Source organism: Schistocerca serialis, chromosome 9 (genome assembly GCF_023864345.2).
Source record: "Schistocerca serialis cubense isolate TAMUIC-IGC-003099 chromosome 9, iqSchSeri2.2, whole genome shotgun sequence".
NCBI lineage: Eukaryota > Metazoa > Arthropoda > Insecta > Orthoptera > Acrididae > Schistocerca > Schistocerca serialis.
In genome coordinates this window covers 139,236,121-139,255,523 of record NC_064646.1, presented here as the reverse complement: position 1 = coordinate 139,255,523, position 19,403 = coordinate 139,236,121, and the positions used below count along the sequence as shown (strand labels likewise).

Here is a 19,403-nt window from a genome sequence, read left to right as displayed (position 1 = left end):
AACGTGCGTTATCATGAAGCAGCAGCAGCCCTTGTTGCGTACCATTCCACAACTTTGGTTTTCGATAGACGTGCTGCCCCCATACACATCTTTATTCTCCGATGGATGTCTACCGGTGTTTGTCATTCGGTAGCCAAGAAAAGAACAAAACCACGCTGATCATGTTTGGATGGCTTTGGTAATAACTTCGCCATAGTTCACGTTACGTCATTTACCGCACGCATGTCGGAAAGACATGAATGCCATACTAATCCATTGCCTACATGTCAGTGCTGAATATACCCGCACCGAATCGCGCTACGTTGCATATAGGTTACAGCAATGCTCTCAAACAGAAACTTTTGATCGACCCCCCCCCCCCCCCCCCCGTTGTAACAGTCACGATGCTACACAATACCCATAACGTATAACCTCAGTGGGGCTTGTGGCACGATACCTGGAATTTTTTAGTTTAAGTAACATACACTAGTGACCATTAAAATTGATACACCACGAAGATGACGTGCTACAGACGCGAAATTTAAACGACAGGAAGAAGATGCTGTGATATGCAAATGATTAGCTTTTCAGAGCATTCACACAAGGTTGGCGCCGGTAGCGACACCTACAACGTGCTGACACGCGGAAAGTTTCCAACTAATATCATGCACAAACAGCAGTTGACCGGCGTTGACTGGTTAAACATTGTTGTGATTCCTCGTGTAAGGAGGAGAAAGGCGTACCATCACGTTTCCGACTCTGATAAAGGTCGGATTGTAGCCTATCGCGATTCCGTTTCATCGTATCGCGACACTGCTGCTCGCGTTGGTCGAGATCCAATCACTGTTAGCAGAATATGGAATCGATGGGTTCAGGAGCGTAATACGGAACGCCGTGCTGGATCCCAACTGCCTCGTATCACTAGCAGTCGAGATGACAGGCATCTTATCCGCATGGCTGTAACGGATCGTGCAGCCAGGTCTCGATCCCTCAGGTAACATATGGGGACGTTTGCAAGACAACAACCATCTGCACGAACAGTTCGATGACATTTGCAGCAGCATGGACTATCAGCTCGGAGACCGTGGCTGCTGTTACCCTTGACGCTGCATCACAGACAGGAGCGCCTGCGATGGTGTACTCAACGACGAACCTGGGTGCACGAATGGCAAAGCGTCATTTTTTAGGATGACTCCAGGTTCTGTTTACAGCATCATGATTGTCGCATCCATGTTTGCCGACATCGCGGTGAACGCACATTGTAAGCGTGTATTTGTCATCGCCATACTGGGGTATCATCCGGCGCGATGATATGGGGTGCCATTGGTTACACGTCTCGGTCACCTCTTGTTCGCATTGAAGGCACTTTGAACAGTGGACGTTACATTTCAGATGTGTTACGACCCGTGGCTCTACCCTTCATTCGATCCCTGCGAAACCCTACATTTGAGCAGGATAATGCACGACCGCATGTTGTAGGTCCTGCACGGGCATTTCTGGATACAGAAAATGTTCGACTGCTGCCCTGGCCAGCACATTCTCCAGATCTCTCACCAACTGAAAATGTCTGGTCAATGGTGGCCGAGCAACTGGCTCGCCTCAATACGACAGTCACTACTCTTGATGAACTGTGGTACGGTGTTGAAGCTCCATGGGCAGCTGTTCCTGTACACGCCATCCAAGCTCTGTTTGACTCAATGCCCAGGCGTATCAAGGCCGTTATTACGGCCAGAGGTGGTTTGTCTGGGTACTGATTTCTCAGGATCTATGCACCCAAATTGCGTGAAAATGTAATCACATTTCAGTTCTAGTATAATATATTTGTCCAATGGATACCCGTTTATCATCTGCATTTCTTTTTGGTGTAGCAATTTTAATGGCCAGTAGTGTATAAGAACCATTGTGGAACTTCGCCATAAGGATAACCTCCAGACAAAATATTTCTGATTAAGAAAGAAGCAGTTTACCAAAATAAACGGCTTTTGGGGGAAAAACAGCTAAACTTACTATCTGACAGAAGCATTAATACGACTTTAGGATTAGTAAAAAGACCACTGTCACATGAGTGATTGTTAAGCTTATGACGAGTCTACAGAACGCAGTGACAGCTCAAACAGCAAACCCAAAATATTCTTGGTTGGACTGCTATTATCTAACCTTTTGCAAACTAAGTGACTACAAAGAGCTCAAAAATGGTTCAAATGGTCCTGAGCACTATGGGACTTAACATCTGTGGTCATCAGTCCCCTAGAAGTTAGAACTACTTAAACCTAACTAACCTAAGGACATCACACACATCCATGCCCAAGGCAGGATTCGAACCTGCGACCGCAGCAGTCGCGCGGTTCCGGACTGAGCGCCTCAACCGCGAGACCACCGCGGCCGGCACAAAGAGCTCCCAGTGGGACAAAAAGAATAAAAGCCTTGGCTATCGTGCAATGTGTAATGGTACTTGAATTACGTAACCATTATGGTACCTCACCTGAACCTCTCGATACCAGCAATATTTTACTGTGTTTCTGTAAAGTAGTTGACAAACTTCTGAGACAACATTCAGATTTGATTTCATTAATGTAGAGGTACTTTGATACATCGATATGTTTATGTTGCAATGATATTATTCTTATGTGTATTCTTTCTTATGTCACTATGATCTTTGACGTACTTGTAACTCTGATTTTTGGGCGCGTAAGCGATTATTAGTTCGTTGTTAGAGTGTCGGACCTTGAAAAAGTCAAGTTTTGGACGTCATGTTGGAAAGACGCGTATTGTAGTCTGCTTATAAAATGTGAACTTTAACAGTGAGGAAGATGTTTTCAAGTATGTTTTGTATTGTGAAGTGATGTTTTGTGTGTTACGTGCTATCGCAACAAAAGCAACAAAAAAGAAGTGTAACTTAAATTCGGAGTGCTGATTATTTTTTTTTACACCACCATTGTGCTAACTTTGAAAGGTGTAATCTTGTGAAGCGCATCTACAAAACTTTTGAATATAGCAGAATAAAACCTAGGCCTTTTTGCATCCGAGTTTGGAATCATCACCACCTAGATTCTCGACGATTGAGCCATGATTTTACAACGAGACCAGCGTTGGAAACACGAAAAGATGAGTGCCTAGTTTATTCATTATTACATGAAATGACTTTATTAACTGTGCTCTAATTACACCTGCCGCATAATAACTTAGCTGTTGCCCGAAAATGCAGTATTTAGCAGCGTGAGCAACACAACAATCGTTATTAAATTTTGACCTTTGTTGTGGTAGGATTGTTAGAAATGGTAACTTGAATATTGGCTCGACAGTTCTAGTCTGACACAGTTCCCAACTGCAAGACGGGATCGTGAATAGAGAAACCAAGGGCTGCATACAATCCAGTATGCTATCTTCCTACGCATGAGTCCTAGAGCGACACTGGAAGGGAAATTAACTGTAGTTGGAGTCAGGATGGGTGGCGGTCAAGTTCAGCCTTGTTCCGTGCATCTACGTCACACATTCTCCCACTGCCAATGGCCGTTCAGTCGTGTTCCGAGGGCTCTGCTATGAATGTCGTAGCCAATGCGAGCATTAAACGTCATCGTCTCGAGTTACTTAGCGAATTTTTATTCCATTTGTTGCGAGCTGGCACGGTTGACGATTGTGATAAGCGACAAGCTCAGCACAATCAAACAAGTAACATAAACTGCAGTATATACGCTTCCTGCACGCGCATGCGCTAACCGCAACCATCGCTTGGAACCGACAACAGTGTCTCCGTCCGTGGCACGAACCGCCATCGTTCGTGGCTGCGGCTATAGTGGGGTACATGCAACCATTTTATGTATCGTGTCCATTGCATGGCCGTCAGTGCAGGAGTGCATCTTGAGATGTGAAGTCTTTTCTCGTCTTCAAAACAGACTGACTGCAGTATTAATATGACACTACGTTCGCCGGGCGTAGCGACCGAGCGGTTCTAGGCGCTAGAGTCGAACCGCGCGACCGCTACGGTCTAAGGTTCGAATCCTGCCTCGGGCATGGATGTGTGTGATGTCCTTAGGTTAGTTAGGTTTAAGTAGTTCTAAGTTCTAGGGGACTGATGACCTCAGAAGTTAAGTCTCATAGTGCTCAGAGCCATTTGGACCATATTTTGACACTACGTTCTGTACTGGCAAAAGAATTAAGAATCCGTCATCGTCCTTGACTGAATTGGAATATTTTCTTTGCGGAGAATTGTATAAAACGTTACTGACTACGTTACAGGTGATTTATGATCTGCACATTTAGTTTAGAACTATCGATTCCACAGTCTTAAATTATTTCATGTCTGAAGATACTGAGCTACTGAAGGTTATATCCTATAGCTACTTACTTTGATTGCCGAACTATACTGTAATGTGGGACTAGCAACTGCTGACTTCTTTTGACACTACTTTCAAACTGTTGGCTAAAAAAAGAAGAGGAAGATGTTACTTCACTACATGCATCACTTATGATTCCCTTATGTGATCGTCAGTTGCACTTTATTTTTATTCCATACTTAAAATTTTGAAGGCGTGTCTGAATAGCAGCAGTAACGATGAACAAAAAATGTGTCTTGCCGATATTATTGTGATTTTTTGATGACTGACTGGGTAAATTTTAGTCTGGAAACTGATTCGGCCACTTATGCCTTTTTCGTTCATTTCACCTATGGCTATGATCTTTGCGTGCGAAAAATGCGAAGCTTGACAGTGTTTCGGATTGCACATTAAAAAGGTATCAGGGGAATTTTTTTGTCATTAGTGTCATTATTAAACACATCTTAAGATTCCCGACATGAAATGTTATGGAGTCGCATTCCAATAATTCACTTCAATTACTGATGAGCAGCACGGTAATTTGTTTTCTGTCTTTGAAGGAGAACAACGCTGCAAAAATACTTATGCTCATTTGCTGCAGGTGTCTGAAACAATGTACCATCATATGACACAATGGTAGGGTGATAAATGCCTCCAGTGTAGTCAAAATAGTCAAGAATGGAGTCTCCGACCGTCTCTCTGGAAAGAACCTGGAATCTAAAGACCTGCGTTTCACTATCGCGGCGGTTCTGAGAAAAGTAAATATCAGTCGTTAATCAGTTCGCAAACATCTTACACGACGTTTTAAAAATGACGAATTTCGCCGCTCGCTTGGCACATAATTCTTCTCAATCACTGAAAGCGCTCAGCGAACAACGCTAGCAGCGGAGATGTTGAGCTAGATTCGCTCAATCCAGTTGCCTTCTTTAGCCGCCTGGTCAACACTGACAAGCGTTCGGTTCATCATTATAACCTCGAGACAAAGAAGCGATGCAATCGGTGCAAACATGGGGACCCTCATCGGGCAAGGTAGTGATTTTTTTGTCGCACTAATACGTAATAGCTGTCCACAGTGGTTGCTTCTGCCACACTGCAACTCCCCAACTTATCCTGCACAGGAAACACTAACACTCGCTTTCAAATTTTGCCTCATCCCCGTATTCTCCGCATGCAGTGACTTCTTCCTCTCTCCTGGGATGAAGAAATCCTTGCATGCCATGGACATCCGGAACGACACCGAGGTGATTTCCAAGAGGGCACGTTTCCGTAACAGTCAAAATGCAGACTTATACAACCTTTTCTGTCAAATTATTAATCGTTGGGGAAACTGTCGCATTGAACGGAGATTATAATGTATAGGATTACTCTGTCACCACGCTTCATGTTGGCAGCTTGGTTTTCTCGAGGTAATAATCAAAAGGTTGCGGTTACTCCTCGGATAAGATATGGCTGCTCTACACGGGAGGTGAAGTTTACTCCATCCACGCCGCTTCTCACGCTCAATGCCGGTTACTGAAGAATTCTCCACACAACCTACTAGTCATTTGCCGCATCCCCTCTCTACATATACAGCAATACTCCGAAGCCATCTTACGTTGAGTGGTGCAGGATATTTCTGGTGTCAAAAACTGGTCCCCCCCCCCCTCTTTTCCCCTGTTCCACTCGCGTATGGGACATTGAAAAAAAAAATTGTTATCAATAGGTCTAACTCGTCAATAGGTATCTATATTAGGTCTAATTTCTCGAATTTCCTCGACTTGGTCGTTTCATGAGATGTATGTGGGAGGAAGTAACCTGTTGTCTGACTCTTGCCGTAAAGTAATCTATCGAAATTCAAATAGTAAAGCTCTCCGTGTCGCACAACGCCATTCTTGTAGCATCTGCGACTCGAGTTTGTAGAGCATCTCTGTTACGTTATCGCACGGACTACACGATCAGTTCGTCATTCCACCGGGAAGGAGGTACACGGATGCTGTTGTCTGTAGTTCAACCATGCCTAGATGGTCAATACCGCGGTTTGATCGCGTCCGCATTGTTACTTTGTGCCAGGAAGGGCTCTCAGCAAGGGAAGTGTCCAGGCGTCTCGGAGTGAACCAAAGCGATGTTGTTCGGACATGGAGGAGATACACAGAGACAGGAACTGTCTATGACATGCCACGCTCAGGCCGTCCAAGGACTACTAACGGCAGTGGATGATCACTACCTACGGGTTATGGGGCTCGGAGGGACCCTGACAGCAGCGCCAGCATGTTGAATAATTATTTTAGTGCAGCCACAGGACGCCGTGTTAAGACTCAAACTGTGCGCAATAGGCTGCATGATGCGCAACTTCCCTCCCGGCGTCCATGGCAACGTCCATCTTTGCAACCATGACAGCATGCAGCGTGGTACAGACGGGCCCCACAACATGCCGAATGGACCGCTCAGGATTTGCATCACGTTCTCTTCACCGATGAGCATCGCATATGCCTTCAACCAGACAATCGTCGGAGACTTGTTTGGAGGCAATCCAGTCAGATTGAACGCCTCGGACACACTGTCCAGAGAGTGCAGCAAGGTGCAGGTGTTTGGGATGGCATTATGTGGGGCGACGTAAGCCGCTGGTGGTCATGGAAGGAGCCGTAATGGCTGTACGATACGTGAATGCCATCCTCCGAGTGATAGTGCAACTGTATCGGCAGCATATTGGCGAGGCATTCATCTTCATGGACGACAATTCGCGCCCCCATCGTGCACATCTTGTGAATGACTTCTTTCAGGGTAACCACATCGCTCGACTAGAATGCACTCCGTCTTCAGGCCACAAGTGGCCCATCGGGACCATCCAACCGCCGTATCATCCTCAGTTGAGGATGCGGATAGGAGGGGCGTGTGGTCAGCACACCGCTCTCCCAGTCGTTATGATGGTTTTCTTTGACCGGAGCCGCTACTATTCGGTCAAGTAGCTCCTCAATTGGCATCGCGAGGCTGAGTGCACCCCGAAAAATGGCAACAGCGCATGGCGGCTGGATGGTCACCCATTCAAGTGCAGGCCACGCCCGACAGCGCTTAACGTCGGTGATCTCGCGGGAACCGGTGTATCCACTGTGGCAAGGCCGTTGCCACATCGCTCGACTAGAATGGCCAGCATGTTCTCCAGACATCAACCCTATCGAACATGCCTGGCATAGATTGAAAAGGGCTATTTATGGACGATGTGACTGACCAACCACTCTGAGAGATCTACGCCGAAGGGAGTGAGACAATCTGGACCAACAGTGCCTTGATGAACTTGGATAGTATGGCACGACGAATACTGGCATAATCAATACAAGAGGACGTGCTACTGGTTATTAGAGGTACCCGTGTGTACAGCAATCTGAACCGCCACCTCTGAAGGTCTCGCTGTGTGGTGGTACAACATGCAATGTGCGGTTTTCGTGAGCAATAAAAAGCGCGGAAATGCTGTTTATTTTGATCTCTATTTCAATATTCTGTACATGTTCCGGAACTCTCGAAACCGAGGTGATGCAAAGCTTTTTTTGGTGTATGTATATTGTAAGCAGTAACGATCCTATCACATTTCCTTGGGGTACTTTGGAAATAACATTTATATCTCCCTCCCTTTTCCCTTCTTACACTTTCACCCGTCTCATTTTCCACTACTAACTGTGATACGCACTGTACACTAATTTTGCACTTGGCCGCCCTCTCAGTGTAGCACTCCAAGTGGCCGCTACTAATTGGGATGAGTCTTGTACAGCTGCTAAACCTCTGGCGCCGCTCTCCACTTGGCGCCCTAGGCGACGGCTTGTGTCGCTTGGAAACCGGCCCTGCTCACGCCACCAGAGTCTTTATGAAGGGATTCCCTTGTCTGGCCGCACCTTCCTGCGAATGGTGACAAGGAGTGCGCGTTTAGTCCTACCTCGTGCCGGAAGGACAACCAGCTTGTGGGCACTGTCAACTGACAGTAGGGCTGCTAAACGTCACATATGGTTAGAGATACCCCGTAGATGAGCGTTTAAAACATTATGGTGTATCGACATTGTATGGGACAGCAAAATCCCATATTCAATATTTTCCCGATAAGTTACTCTTGTCCGTGTATTCATTTGCCGAAATTGCATCAGAGTTGGGCCGATATGTTGCTGATCAATATAATGATGTATGAAGTTGTCTTATCACATTTATCGGTTATCGTGATACGTTACATCCCACTAGCCGGCCGGTGTGGCCGTGCGGTTCTAGGCGCTTCAGTCTGGAACCGCGTGACCGCTACAGTCGCAGGTTCGAATCCTGCCTCGGGCAGGTTAATTAGGTTAATTAGGTTTAAGTAGTTCGAAGTTCTAGGGGACTGATGACCACAGATGTTAAGTCCCATAGTGCTCAGAGCCATTTGAACCATTTTAGCCATCCCACTACTTTTATCAGAAAATGCGTTTTCATTGAATTTGCAGTTGTAGCGTAAGTTATTTGTCAAAGAAACTTAACAACTGTGTCTACGTACAAGCAGAAGAAGAAGGACACGACGCGCCACGTAGGAATTGTGTGAATATGACGGAAATCGTTATATGTTATGTGCATGTACAGACAAACAAATGATTATAATTTCAGAAAAGTTTTCCGTGATTTCTCTAAATCACTCCAGGCAAATGCCAGGATGGTTCCTTTGAAAGGGCACGGCCGACTTCCTTCCCCATCCTTCCCTAATACGATGAGACCGATGACCTCGCTGTCTGCTCTCCTCCCCTACAACAACCCAATCCAATTTCAGGAAAACTTTGTGGTTTATTTAAGAGAAAGAACTCCATCAATTGAGCAAGTCAACAACGCGTGCTCCACCTCTGGTCATTAAGATAGCAGTTGTTCGCCTTGGCATCGACTGATGGAATTGTTGGGTGTACTCATGAAGGATATAGTGCCCAGTTCTGTCCGACTGGCGCGTTACTTTGTTAAAGTCCCGAGCTGGTTGGCGAGCTCTACTCACAATGCTCCAGACTTCCTCAACTAGGGTGCAATCCAGCGACCTCGCTGGCCAAGGTAGGGTTTGGCAAGCAGGAATACACGCAGTAGAAACTCTCGCTGAGTGTGGGCGGACATTATCTTGCTGAAATGTAATCCCGAAGGCTAACAAAACGAGCGTAGAAGACCGTCATCCCGCAATGCCGTGAGGGTGCTGTGGATGACAACCAAAGGGTTCCTGCTATGAAAAGAAATAGCACCCCACATTATCACTCCTGGTTGTCGGGCCGTACAGCGGGAGACAGTCAGCTGTCCGAGGCGTCTCCATTGACTGGAGTAGAACTGATCCCTGATGACCAGCGAAAATGTGTCTGGAGACGCCCCGGACAGCGGTGGGATACCAATCTGACTGTCGCTCACCGTACGGCCCTGTAGCCAGCGCTGCTTTTTCACAGCAGAAACCCTTTGGTTGTCATTGAAGACACGCTTACAGCACAGCGGTACGTCGATGATATCCTATACCCCGTTTTGTTGCCCTTCACGGCAAGACATTCTGGGCTTACATTTCAGCCCGCCCACACTGAATGTATCTCCCCAATTAAGAACGTCTGGAGCATTATGAACACGGCCCTCCAACCTTCACGAGATTCTGATGATGAAACGCGCCAGTTGGACAGAATTCGGCACCGTATTCGTCAAGAGGACATCCAACATCCCTATCAATTCATGCCAGGCCGAATAACTGCTTGCATAAGGATCAGAGTAACTACTTTCATAAGGATCAGAGTTGGACCAACACATTTTTCGCTTGCCCAATTTGTGAAGCCATTTCACTCCAATAAATCACCCAATTTTTCTGAAATTGGGTATGTCCATCGCATCTACCTGTTTCCGTCCCATTCACATAATTCCTTCGTCTTTCGTCTTTGTTTGTTTTTTAAGTAGTTTCCTTCAGATTATCTAATTCCAATTACACCTCCGAACCAACAAAAATTACGCGTCTGCAATAGCCATCAACTGTCAGCTGTCACGATTGTTGCGTTTCTTTTCTTCTTTTGTCAATAACGACACAGAAGTGGACTCCGTTCAAAGGTGTGCTGTAAGAAACCTAAGTTTCTTGTAGCTTTTAAAATGAGAAGTTCAGATAAACTTGAATTATAGTTACAGTAGTCAGGAATTTCTGGAAACTCTAAAAATGAGAAAAACTTTCTGCCTAAAGCAAACACGATTTTATTAGAGATTAGTCTCACGATGGAATGATCTAATACGAAGGATAGTCAATAATTCTGTAGACAAATTAATGTAGAAATGTAACAGTTTGTAGGAGTTGTACACGACTTTACGTTGGCATCACTGGGATGCCCTTAGAACAGCTGATTCGGGTAAAAATTGTTTTGCTCGTAACCTCATTACTGCATTTGACGATGGCGTGTTCGATTCTAGTCGCCGCATTAGCTGAACAAAATTCAGTGATACTTCTATTGTTTTCAGAAGATGAAGAACCGTCTACTATCTTTTCTTGAATAATTTTGTATGGCAGAAGTTGTAGGAACCAAGGAAATTTTTGTTCAGTGGGCAGAGCGGTTCAAAAACGGTCGAACCTCAGTGACTAATGAGCACGTTCTGTCCGGGCAGTTGAAGCGTCAGCTCCTTCGCCTGAAGCTCGCACTGACGGGGTTATTCAAAAAGACCGGTATGTTACAGTTGAACATAGAGCATATAACATTTGCCGCAAATGTTGGAACAAGTCAAAACGTTATCAGTAACAAGCTCAAGTATAACGTGGGTCCCGAAGGAGTTAACGGAACACCACTAGCAAAGAAGAGTCAGAGTGTGGACAGACTTGAAAGAACGCTTTTCATACAACAAGATTTTGACGTGTAATGAAACTTGGATCCACTATTTTGAACCAGTTTCCAAAAGACAAAGCATGGAATGGAAGCACGCCAGCACACCTATCCAAAAGAAATTCAGAACTCAATCATCAGCGGGAAAATGTTGATCGTCCTTTTGGAATGCCCAAGATGTATTTAGTGGTTTTTTGGAGGATCGGTGTACAGTACAGTACGTACTACTCAGACTCTCTGATCAAGTGGAGCCAGCAATGAAAACATCGCGGATCTCATAGAAAAGGCGGAGATACGACATTGCTGGCCCACATCCCAGTTGGCTCAAGATACCATTGAAAAAAAAATGGGTTGGGAGACAACCAACTCATCCTCCCAGCAGTCCAGATTTGGCTCCTTCGGATTTTCGGTTGTTTGGTCTACTGAAGGAAGCACTACGTAGAAAGTAGTTCAGCAACAACGACGGGGTGAAAGAATTTGTAAGAAAGTAGCTCCATGAAAAGTTACGACTTCTTTGCATCACGCATATAAGACAAAAAACTAGTTCATCATTGGGACAAGCGTACTAATATTAGTTGGGATTATGTAGTGAACTAGTAAAATATTTATTTTGTACAAACACTGTTTTGCTTACATCAATTTGTCTGTATAATTATTGAATTCCCTCGTATGTTTGTGTTTAATGTCTAAATTTTGAACTGTTTAGTAAGAGCTCTGCAGTATTTACACGTTGAGTGCCTAATTCACTAACTACTGTACACCGATTACGGTAAACTTTCTGTTTAGTACACAGCACAAACCCTTCCCTAAATAAAATTATAACCATCGGGGTAAAAATGTGGAGTTACGATTGGTGTTCGTAATTGGGGTATTGTAGAAGTTGGCAACCTTAGCTCGCACCGACGCTACAGCCAGAGTTACCAACATTGGCGTTCTGAACACGTCAACAATGAGACGGCTCATGTTTACCTCAAGGTCTACGCTACACCTGTTGCGCATGCGCTCAGCGCACTTTCCTCTTATCGTGGCTCAAGCGCGCTTTTGGTCCGCACACAATGCTAGACAGCTGGTAGTAGTATTCTGCCCTGCAAGACAGCGTTATCGGCGTACCTGGAGCCTCTCCCTGAGAGTATGGACCTCGTGCTCGGCGTCGAGCAGAACCGCGAGGCGCGCCTCCAAGCGCGCCTTCTCGCTGACCACCTGTTGGTACTGCGCGGCCAGCTGCTGCTGCTGCTGTTGTAGCTGTTGCTGCTGTTGTTGTTGTTGCTGCTGCTGCTGCAGGGCCAGAGAGCCACCCTCGACGTCCACCATGCTGGGCCCCGAGTGCTCGGCCGCTGCGCCGCCCTTGGGCCCGGCGCCGCCGCCCGCGCCGCCCCCGGCCGAAGACGCCGCGTGTCTGCCGCGAAACAGCGATTTCAGCTTCATCATAATAGCACAGCCCAAACACACAAGGAACAAGGAAACCCCGACGCTCACGGGCTCACACAGTAACAAAACCGAACACGCGCACAACTCCTCCGTGGTGTCTGAGCACAGAGAAAACTTAAATCGAGTTGTATTAAAACACAAGAATGTTACTCTTTTTTATGTATGACCACACAGTCACGTCAGCACATTAAAAACTGTCATGCACATAGCGGGGACAGAACGACACCTTGGATGCGCGAAGTATTCCAACTCGTTTACGCGACCCTATCTCTTCGAATAACAACTCCCAATTCCCGGAGCGCGCATCATTCGACTGCCCCAGCATCACTGAAACCAATCCAAGCGGAATGTCAAGGTGTCCATAAGAGAGAGCTTCACATTACTAAATGCCGACACAAGATCCGGATACTGTTTGTACCACGCAACTAACTCCTGATATCAGTAATGATGCCTCGTAAAGACAGACTGAGAGCGGCAGTCACTTGGCGGGTACAACGAAATCTTTCAAATCGATCACCTGTCAGTCCAAACGCTTGATCGCTGTTCTCCTCTCCGCAACAGCTTTGGAGGAACACTGTCAATTCTTACTGTCAGATCCTACCAGTAGACACGCAGATCTCTCCACATAAACACGTACACTTTTCCTCCGCTATTCGGCCATGCGCGTCTGTTACTGACGAAACACGGAACACTGCTCAGTCCATAACGAACACGGAGAGCACCGCGCACACCCGCAAAACACAGCAGTCAACTTTCGCCGCGGACTGCTCATACGAGACTGGAGTCAGGAGAGACGAGGTGGTGAAGAGAGAGAGAGAGCGCGGTAGCTACAGAGTGGGGGTACCCACGGCATTGGTAGGGGGAGGGGCGGGACGCGGGGCTCTGCCTGTGCTGACCGTTATCATTTCAATGCCAGGCTGGGCTGCGCGGCGTTGCCACGCGCACGCGCAAGAGGCACTACGTCTCACCGGCGCGGCGGTCGGATCGCGAGCTACCAGACGGGACCGTCTCTCTACTGCGTCCTCCGGTCTGTCGCCCACGCTTCAAAACGGCGCGGCGGCCCGGCCGACCTTCGCAAGGACACCTGCGTGCGTTCACTGCCCCGTCCGAGATGCCTCTGGACGCCGACCTACCGGCTGAAACACATGCACACACCTGTCGGAAAAGAAATCGGCAAATAAAGGGTACAGCTCACTCTTCAAGCAAAAGAACGATGAGACTGGCAGTGACAAATCGCGACAGGCTAGATCTGTTTCATATTACACGAGGTACTGCGCCCGGAATGGTGCTGTTTAGTCATGGAGGTATCGCCGGGATAGAATACCTGCTGGACAAAATAAGCGGGGATATTTATCAAAGAACATTAAAGATTAAGGACACGCACAATATACGGAAAGGTAGAACACAGAGAATGATGGAAACGGTGGGACGACGCTTCGATCTGCTCTTATTTGCTGAACCTCCCACAACTCAGTAAACATAAATGAAATATTTTCATTTCATCCATATTTTGCAGCTGTGAACGTGACTGTATTCAGAACACAGGAAGTTAAAATAAAAATGCCTTCAGTCACAACTTTTTCGTGTTTTATGAAGTTATGCGATGCATTTCGGATCATTAGATGCAATTCGTGTAATACATAATTTACATTTGGTATAGAGTTAGGTGAAATGCATATTCCTGCATATTGCTGTTAAATTTTACATTTTGTATTTCATGAATAGTGTGCGGAAAAATGTGAGAAACAGTGGAATAAAAAAGTTAAAAACTTGACCGTACAAACAAGGAAGAACATTTTTAACCTTTTAATGTCACCATACCTTGGTTCATTCTTTCTGTCATCGCACATCACGTCACTCAAGGCGAGCATTTGTTAATGCACTTTAAAAACACTTCTCATATATAATTTAACGTTTGATCATAGATGAAGTTTATCAAGTAATGCTAGAAATGTATTACGAAGTGGACATATGCAAGGAATAAATTTTAAGGTCTATAAAATTAGTAAGTAACTGTGGCTAATGAAATCTGTGTTCATTTTTGATTTTATGGAGGTATATTTGCAGTTGTTCTAATAGATTTAGGGTCTTACCATTGGCTGCATTGTGTAGTATCATTAAATTTTTCCTATTCCGTTACATTACAGTATTATTAAATTATCATTCCTATCCTGTTCATGATGCGTTTGGTTTCTAGCATATGGTGTGTAGTAACTCATTTTCCAAGCAAGTTGAATGAAGTGTTTCTAAAATGTGTAAACTAACATGTAAACTTATGTGATGCGATGCGATGTGCGATGACGGAACGAATAAACCAACGTAAGCTGACTTTAAAAATTTTCTTCCTACTTTACTTGGTAAGTTTTCCATTGCTTTTTCCACTGTTTCTCACATATTTTCCGCACCTGATTCACGAAATACAAAACCTAACATCTAACATTCTCAGGAAAGAAACATGCGTTCCACCTCACCCAAGAACAAATGTAAATTTTGTATTACTATTTGTACCTGACGATCGACCTCAGAGTCCGAAATGCATCGTACGAATTAATGACACACGAAAAAATGTAACTAAAGGCATTTTGATTCATACCTCTATCACAGCTCCCGTAGCTGTGAAAGAACCGGCAACCACAACCGTAACCCCGGTTAGCAGTTTAGTACACTGATACCCAAAATTAAAGCAACAAACGGAAGTTTTGCAAAGTTGTGTTTATTTTGCCACAAAACAGTATAAACAGGTGATTGTAAAGTAGAAACAATGTAAAGAATACAGAACGTAAACTGCAACACGCAGAACAGTAGTCGAAAATGTTCTTCGTTTTTTACAACTTTAACAGATTTGCACACACATTCCGACAACTGGTTAACGTGCTCACTAGGGGGTCTGACCACCTCTGGCAGCAATAGATGTCTGACAACGACGGCGCATGGTGTGAATAAAGTCATCAATGTCATGTTGAGGCAATTACGTCCACTCTTCCTGCAGAGTAGCTCTCAAGTATTGCAGAATGGATGCAAATGCTGGCGTGATGCATCCCGTCACCCTAGTGCATCCCAGACAAGCTCTATGGGATTCAAATCGGGAGAGCGAGCACGCCACGCTAAGCCATGCGTACAGTATCTTTCGTCTCCATGAAAACATCAACCACTGGTCCTCTATGAGGTCGAGCAATATCAAATCTGGACGCACAGTACCTCGCAACAATCGTACACGAGGTCCCAAGACCTCTTCACGATACCTGACAGCCATTAAACCTTTCCGATTGACTCGTACAATTTCATGAAGAGGTGTTGGATTGGTCAACATAATCCCTACCCATAACATTGGCGATTCTCCTCGATATCTGTGTCTTTCATAATGTTCAGGTCTCGAAATCGTGTTCCACATTCCCTTCAGATGCGAATCCGTCGAGAATCGCTCTCCTGTGAAAAGAACATTGGGCCACTGTTCGACTGTCCAGGTTCTGTGAAGATGTGTCAGAGGTACACATAGAGCAGGTCTCCGACAGTAAAGACCACTCTGCTGAAGCCTTCTGCACACCGTTTGCATCGAAAAAATACGTCCAGTAGATGCTGCGAGGTCAGATGCCAGTAGCTGCGCAGCACTAAGGCAGTACGGTCGTGCCCTTACAGCCAAATAACGGTCCACTGTTACTGATGTCTCACGTGGTCGGCCCTGCGCTGGTCTTCGGGATACAGTTTCGATCTCTATAAACTGTCGCCACATCGGAGAAACAACAGAACGATTCACGTTAAGCCATGGGGCCACATGAATTTTGCGACTGTCCTGCTGCCATTCTCCCTATTGCTCTCCATCGCAGAAAAGTCTGGAAAGCGTTTTCTCTGTGCCATATTGCACAAACTGTGACTGTGGACGCAGCGATTGTGGACGTGGAACTACCCGGCAAACACTACTCGGTTCGATACGTGCCCTGGTGTCATCGTTGGCGTGGTTTTCCGTTGACCACATTGCCATCTTCCGTGAAGGACACGATCCTATGGCCATCTGTTGACAGTTTGTATGACTATATCGTGAATTGTACACAGCACGGTTAAATAGCGGTTTGTTGCTTAATTTTGGACACCACTGTAATTCAGATGTGGTGACTGCCGCAGCCACAATTACACTACTATCCAGAATAGGCAAGAGATGGCAGAACAAGTTTTTTTCAACGTACTCCGGCAGCACGGAAGCGGTATATTAGTTTTCGAACGTCGTTTCTGTTTAACATCTTACATGCATTGTAAATCTACAATGGAAATTTAGGAATACACCGCGTGTATCTCTTAGGAGAATTCCCAGATTGAGCCCCGAGTTTTGTAATACAATGAAGACATACAATTAACTATACTAACACTGGTTGCACATCAGCATACAGGAAAGCTAGATCTAGGCTTCAAAATGATGTCAGTTTAAGATTTTACATAGCGTCCAGAAGAAATGAATAATAGTCCAGTAATCCCATTTCAAAGCCAACGGAGGGGATGAATCATTTGTTGGCCGAGGGCAATCGCGCTTATCATTTTCTGTTCAAGTGACGTGGAGCGAGTAGCGACAACATAGTGCTAAGTTCAAATATTTACCTGTAAGGGCGAACAGGAAGCCGCAAATACTGCTGATGTGGTTAACAAGCTTCCTTCTGTGGTATCGCCCCATTAAGGACCCAGAGCCCGGAATTACGATTAACATAAAGCCGCATTTACAGTGGATCTGGTTCAAAAATGGTTCAAATGGCTCTGAGCACTATGGGACTTAACATCTGTGGTCATCAGTCCCCTAGAACTTAGAACTACTTAAACCTAACTAACCTAAGGACATCACACAACACCCAGCCATCACGAGGCAGAGAAAATCCCTGACCCCGCCGGGAATCGAACCCGGGAACCCGGGCGTGGGAAGCGAGAACACTACCGCACGACCACGAGCTGTGGGCAGTGGATCTGGAAAACGTGCGTGTTTGCAACATTGTCTACATTATCGACGAACCTATCTCTGTCTGTTCACATCGCCTGCTGCGGCAAGCCGACGTACAAATATTGGGAAAGGAGTGAGACAGGGTTGTAGCCTCTCCCCGATGTTATTCAATCTGTATATTGAGCAAGCAGTAAAGGAAACAAAAGAAAAATTTGGAGTAGGTATTAAAATCCACGGAGAAGAAATAAAAATTTGAGGTTCGCCGATGACATTGTAATTCTGTCAGAGACAGCAAAGGATTTGGAAGAGCAGTTGAACGGAATGGACAGTGTCTTGAAAGGAGGATATAAGATGAACATCAACAAAAGCAAAACGAGGATAATGGATTGTAGTCAAATTAAGTCGGGTGATGCTGAGGGAATTAGATTAGGAAATGAGACGCTTAAAGTAGTAAAGGAGTTTTGCTACTTGGGGAGCAAAATAACTGTTGATGGTCGAAGTAGAGAGGATATAAAATGTTGACTGGCAATGGCAAGGAAAGCGTTTCTGAAGAAGAGAAATTTGTTAACATCGAGTATTGATTTAAGTGTCAGGAAGTCGTTTGTGAAAGTATTTGTATGGAGTGTAGCCATGTATGGAAGTGAAACATGGACGATAAATAGTTTGGACAAGAAGAGAATAGAAGCTTTCGAAATGTGGTGCTACAGAAGAATGCTGAAGATTAGATGGGTAGATCACATAACTAATGAGGAGGTATTGGATAGAATTGGGGAGAAGAGGAGTTTGTGGCACAACTTGACAAGAAGAAGGGACCGGTTGGTAGGACATGTTCTGAGGCATCAAGGGATCACAAATTTAACATTGGAGGGCAGCGTGGAGGGTAAAAATCGTAGAGGGAGACCAAGAGATGAATACACCAAGCAGATTCAGAAGGATGTAGGTTTCGGTAGGTACTGGGAGATTAAGAAGCTTGCACAGGATAGATTAGCATGGAGAGCTGAATCAAACCAGTCTCAGGACTGAAAAAAACCAGTCTCAGGACTGAAGACCACAACAACAACATTTATTGATATTCTATGCCATGCTATGTTACGTTTGATGATGACGATGAATTTGCTGTAGTGGGGACTCCATTAATAATACTCCGCAATACAAGCAGGCGAAGAGAAAGACTCAGTCGTCGGTGGACGTAAAAGCACTACAGAAAACGAGGAGAGAATAACATACTTCGAGAGCTGAATTTGGAATACGCCGCTGGTTTTCTGAAATTCACTAGTATGCTGCCGTCTGATTTTAAATTCTAACAAATATGACAGAGCTATTTGTTTCAAAGAAAGACACAAATTTCAGAAAATCAATTCCTGTGAAGCAAAGATTTGCTGTATTTGTGCAGTTTTTGTTAACTGGATATTCCTTCCAAAGCCTTACATATTTATTCCATGTTTCAAAGCCAGCTATATCCCAAACAGTTCCTGCAGTTCGCGAAGCTTCGGTTGTAGGATTGCGTAAAGACAGTTCAATTATGCAGGTAGCATGTAAGTATATGAAAGGATCTTGATTGTCAACTCCCACAACCTCTCGTACAGCAATGCCAAAACTTTACTGAAGAATGACGCGAGGAGATATGCAGCTGCCGATCACCCCGCCGCACCCACGCTCACTGACGTGTATGCATTCAGTTGCGCCTCAACGAGGACACCACTGTTAGCAGAGATCTCAGTTTCTTTTCAACGTCAGTGGTGCTACAGTCCACACAAATTGTATCTAACAATACAGCCTTCATTCGCTAAAGTGCCTATTTTAATGCTAGTTCTGTACACCTCTGAAATTGTCTCACGAAGTGCACACCAGGGTCACAGTGACTCTCAATTACTTGTTGGAGAAATTGTATGAAAATAGAACTTTTATAATGAAATTGGACTTCATAAGCTAATCGCATTTTATTTCACTTCTGTCATGTACTTTTTCATCGAATAT

The 19,403-nt window shown here is 45.2% G+C and overlaps 1 protein-coding gene across 3 annotated transcripts in view; it reads right to left on the bottom strand.

The window, feature by feature from the left end:
• Positions 1-19,403, bottom strand: part of LOC126419844 (cytospin-A) — a 538,973-nt gene that overhangs the window by 78,031 nt on the left and 441,539 nt on the right. For all 3 annotated transcript variants that reach the window (XM_050087094.1, XM_050087096.1, XM_050087095.1), the window contains exon 4: positions 12,191-12,476. In XM_050087094.1, coding sequence (XP_049943051.1) covers positions 12,191-12,476 — 286 coding nt within the window. The remainder of the gene's footprint in view (positions 1-12,190; positions 12,477-19,403) is intronic.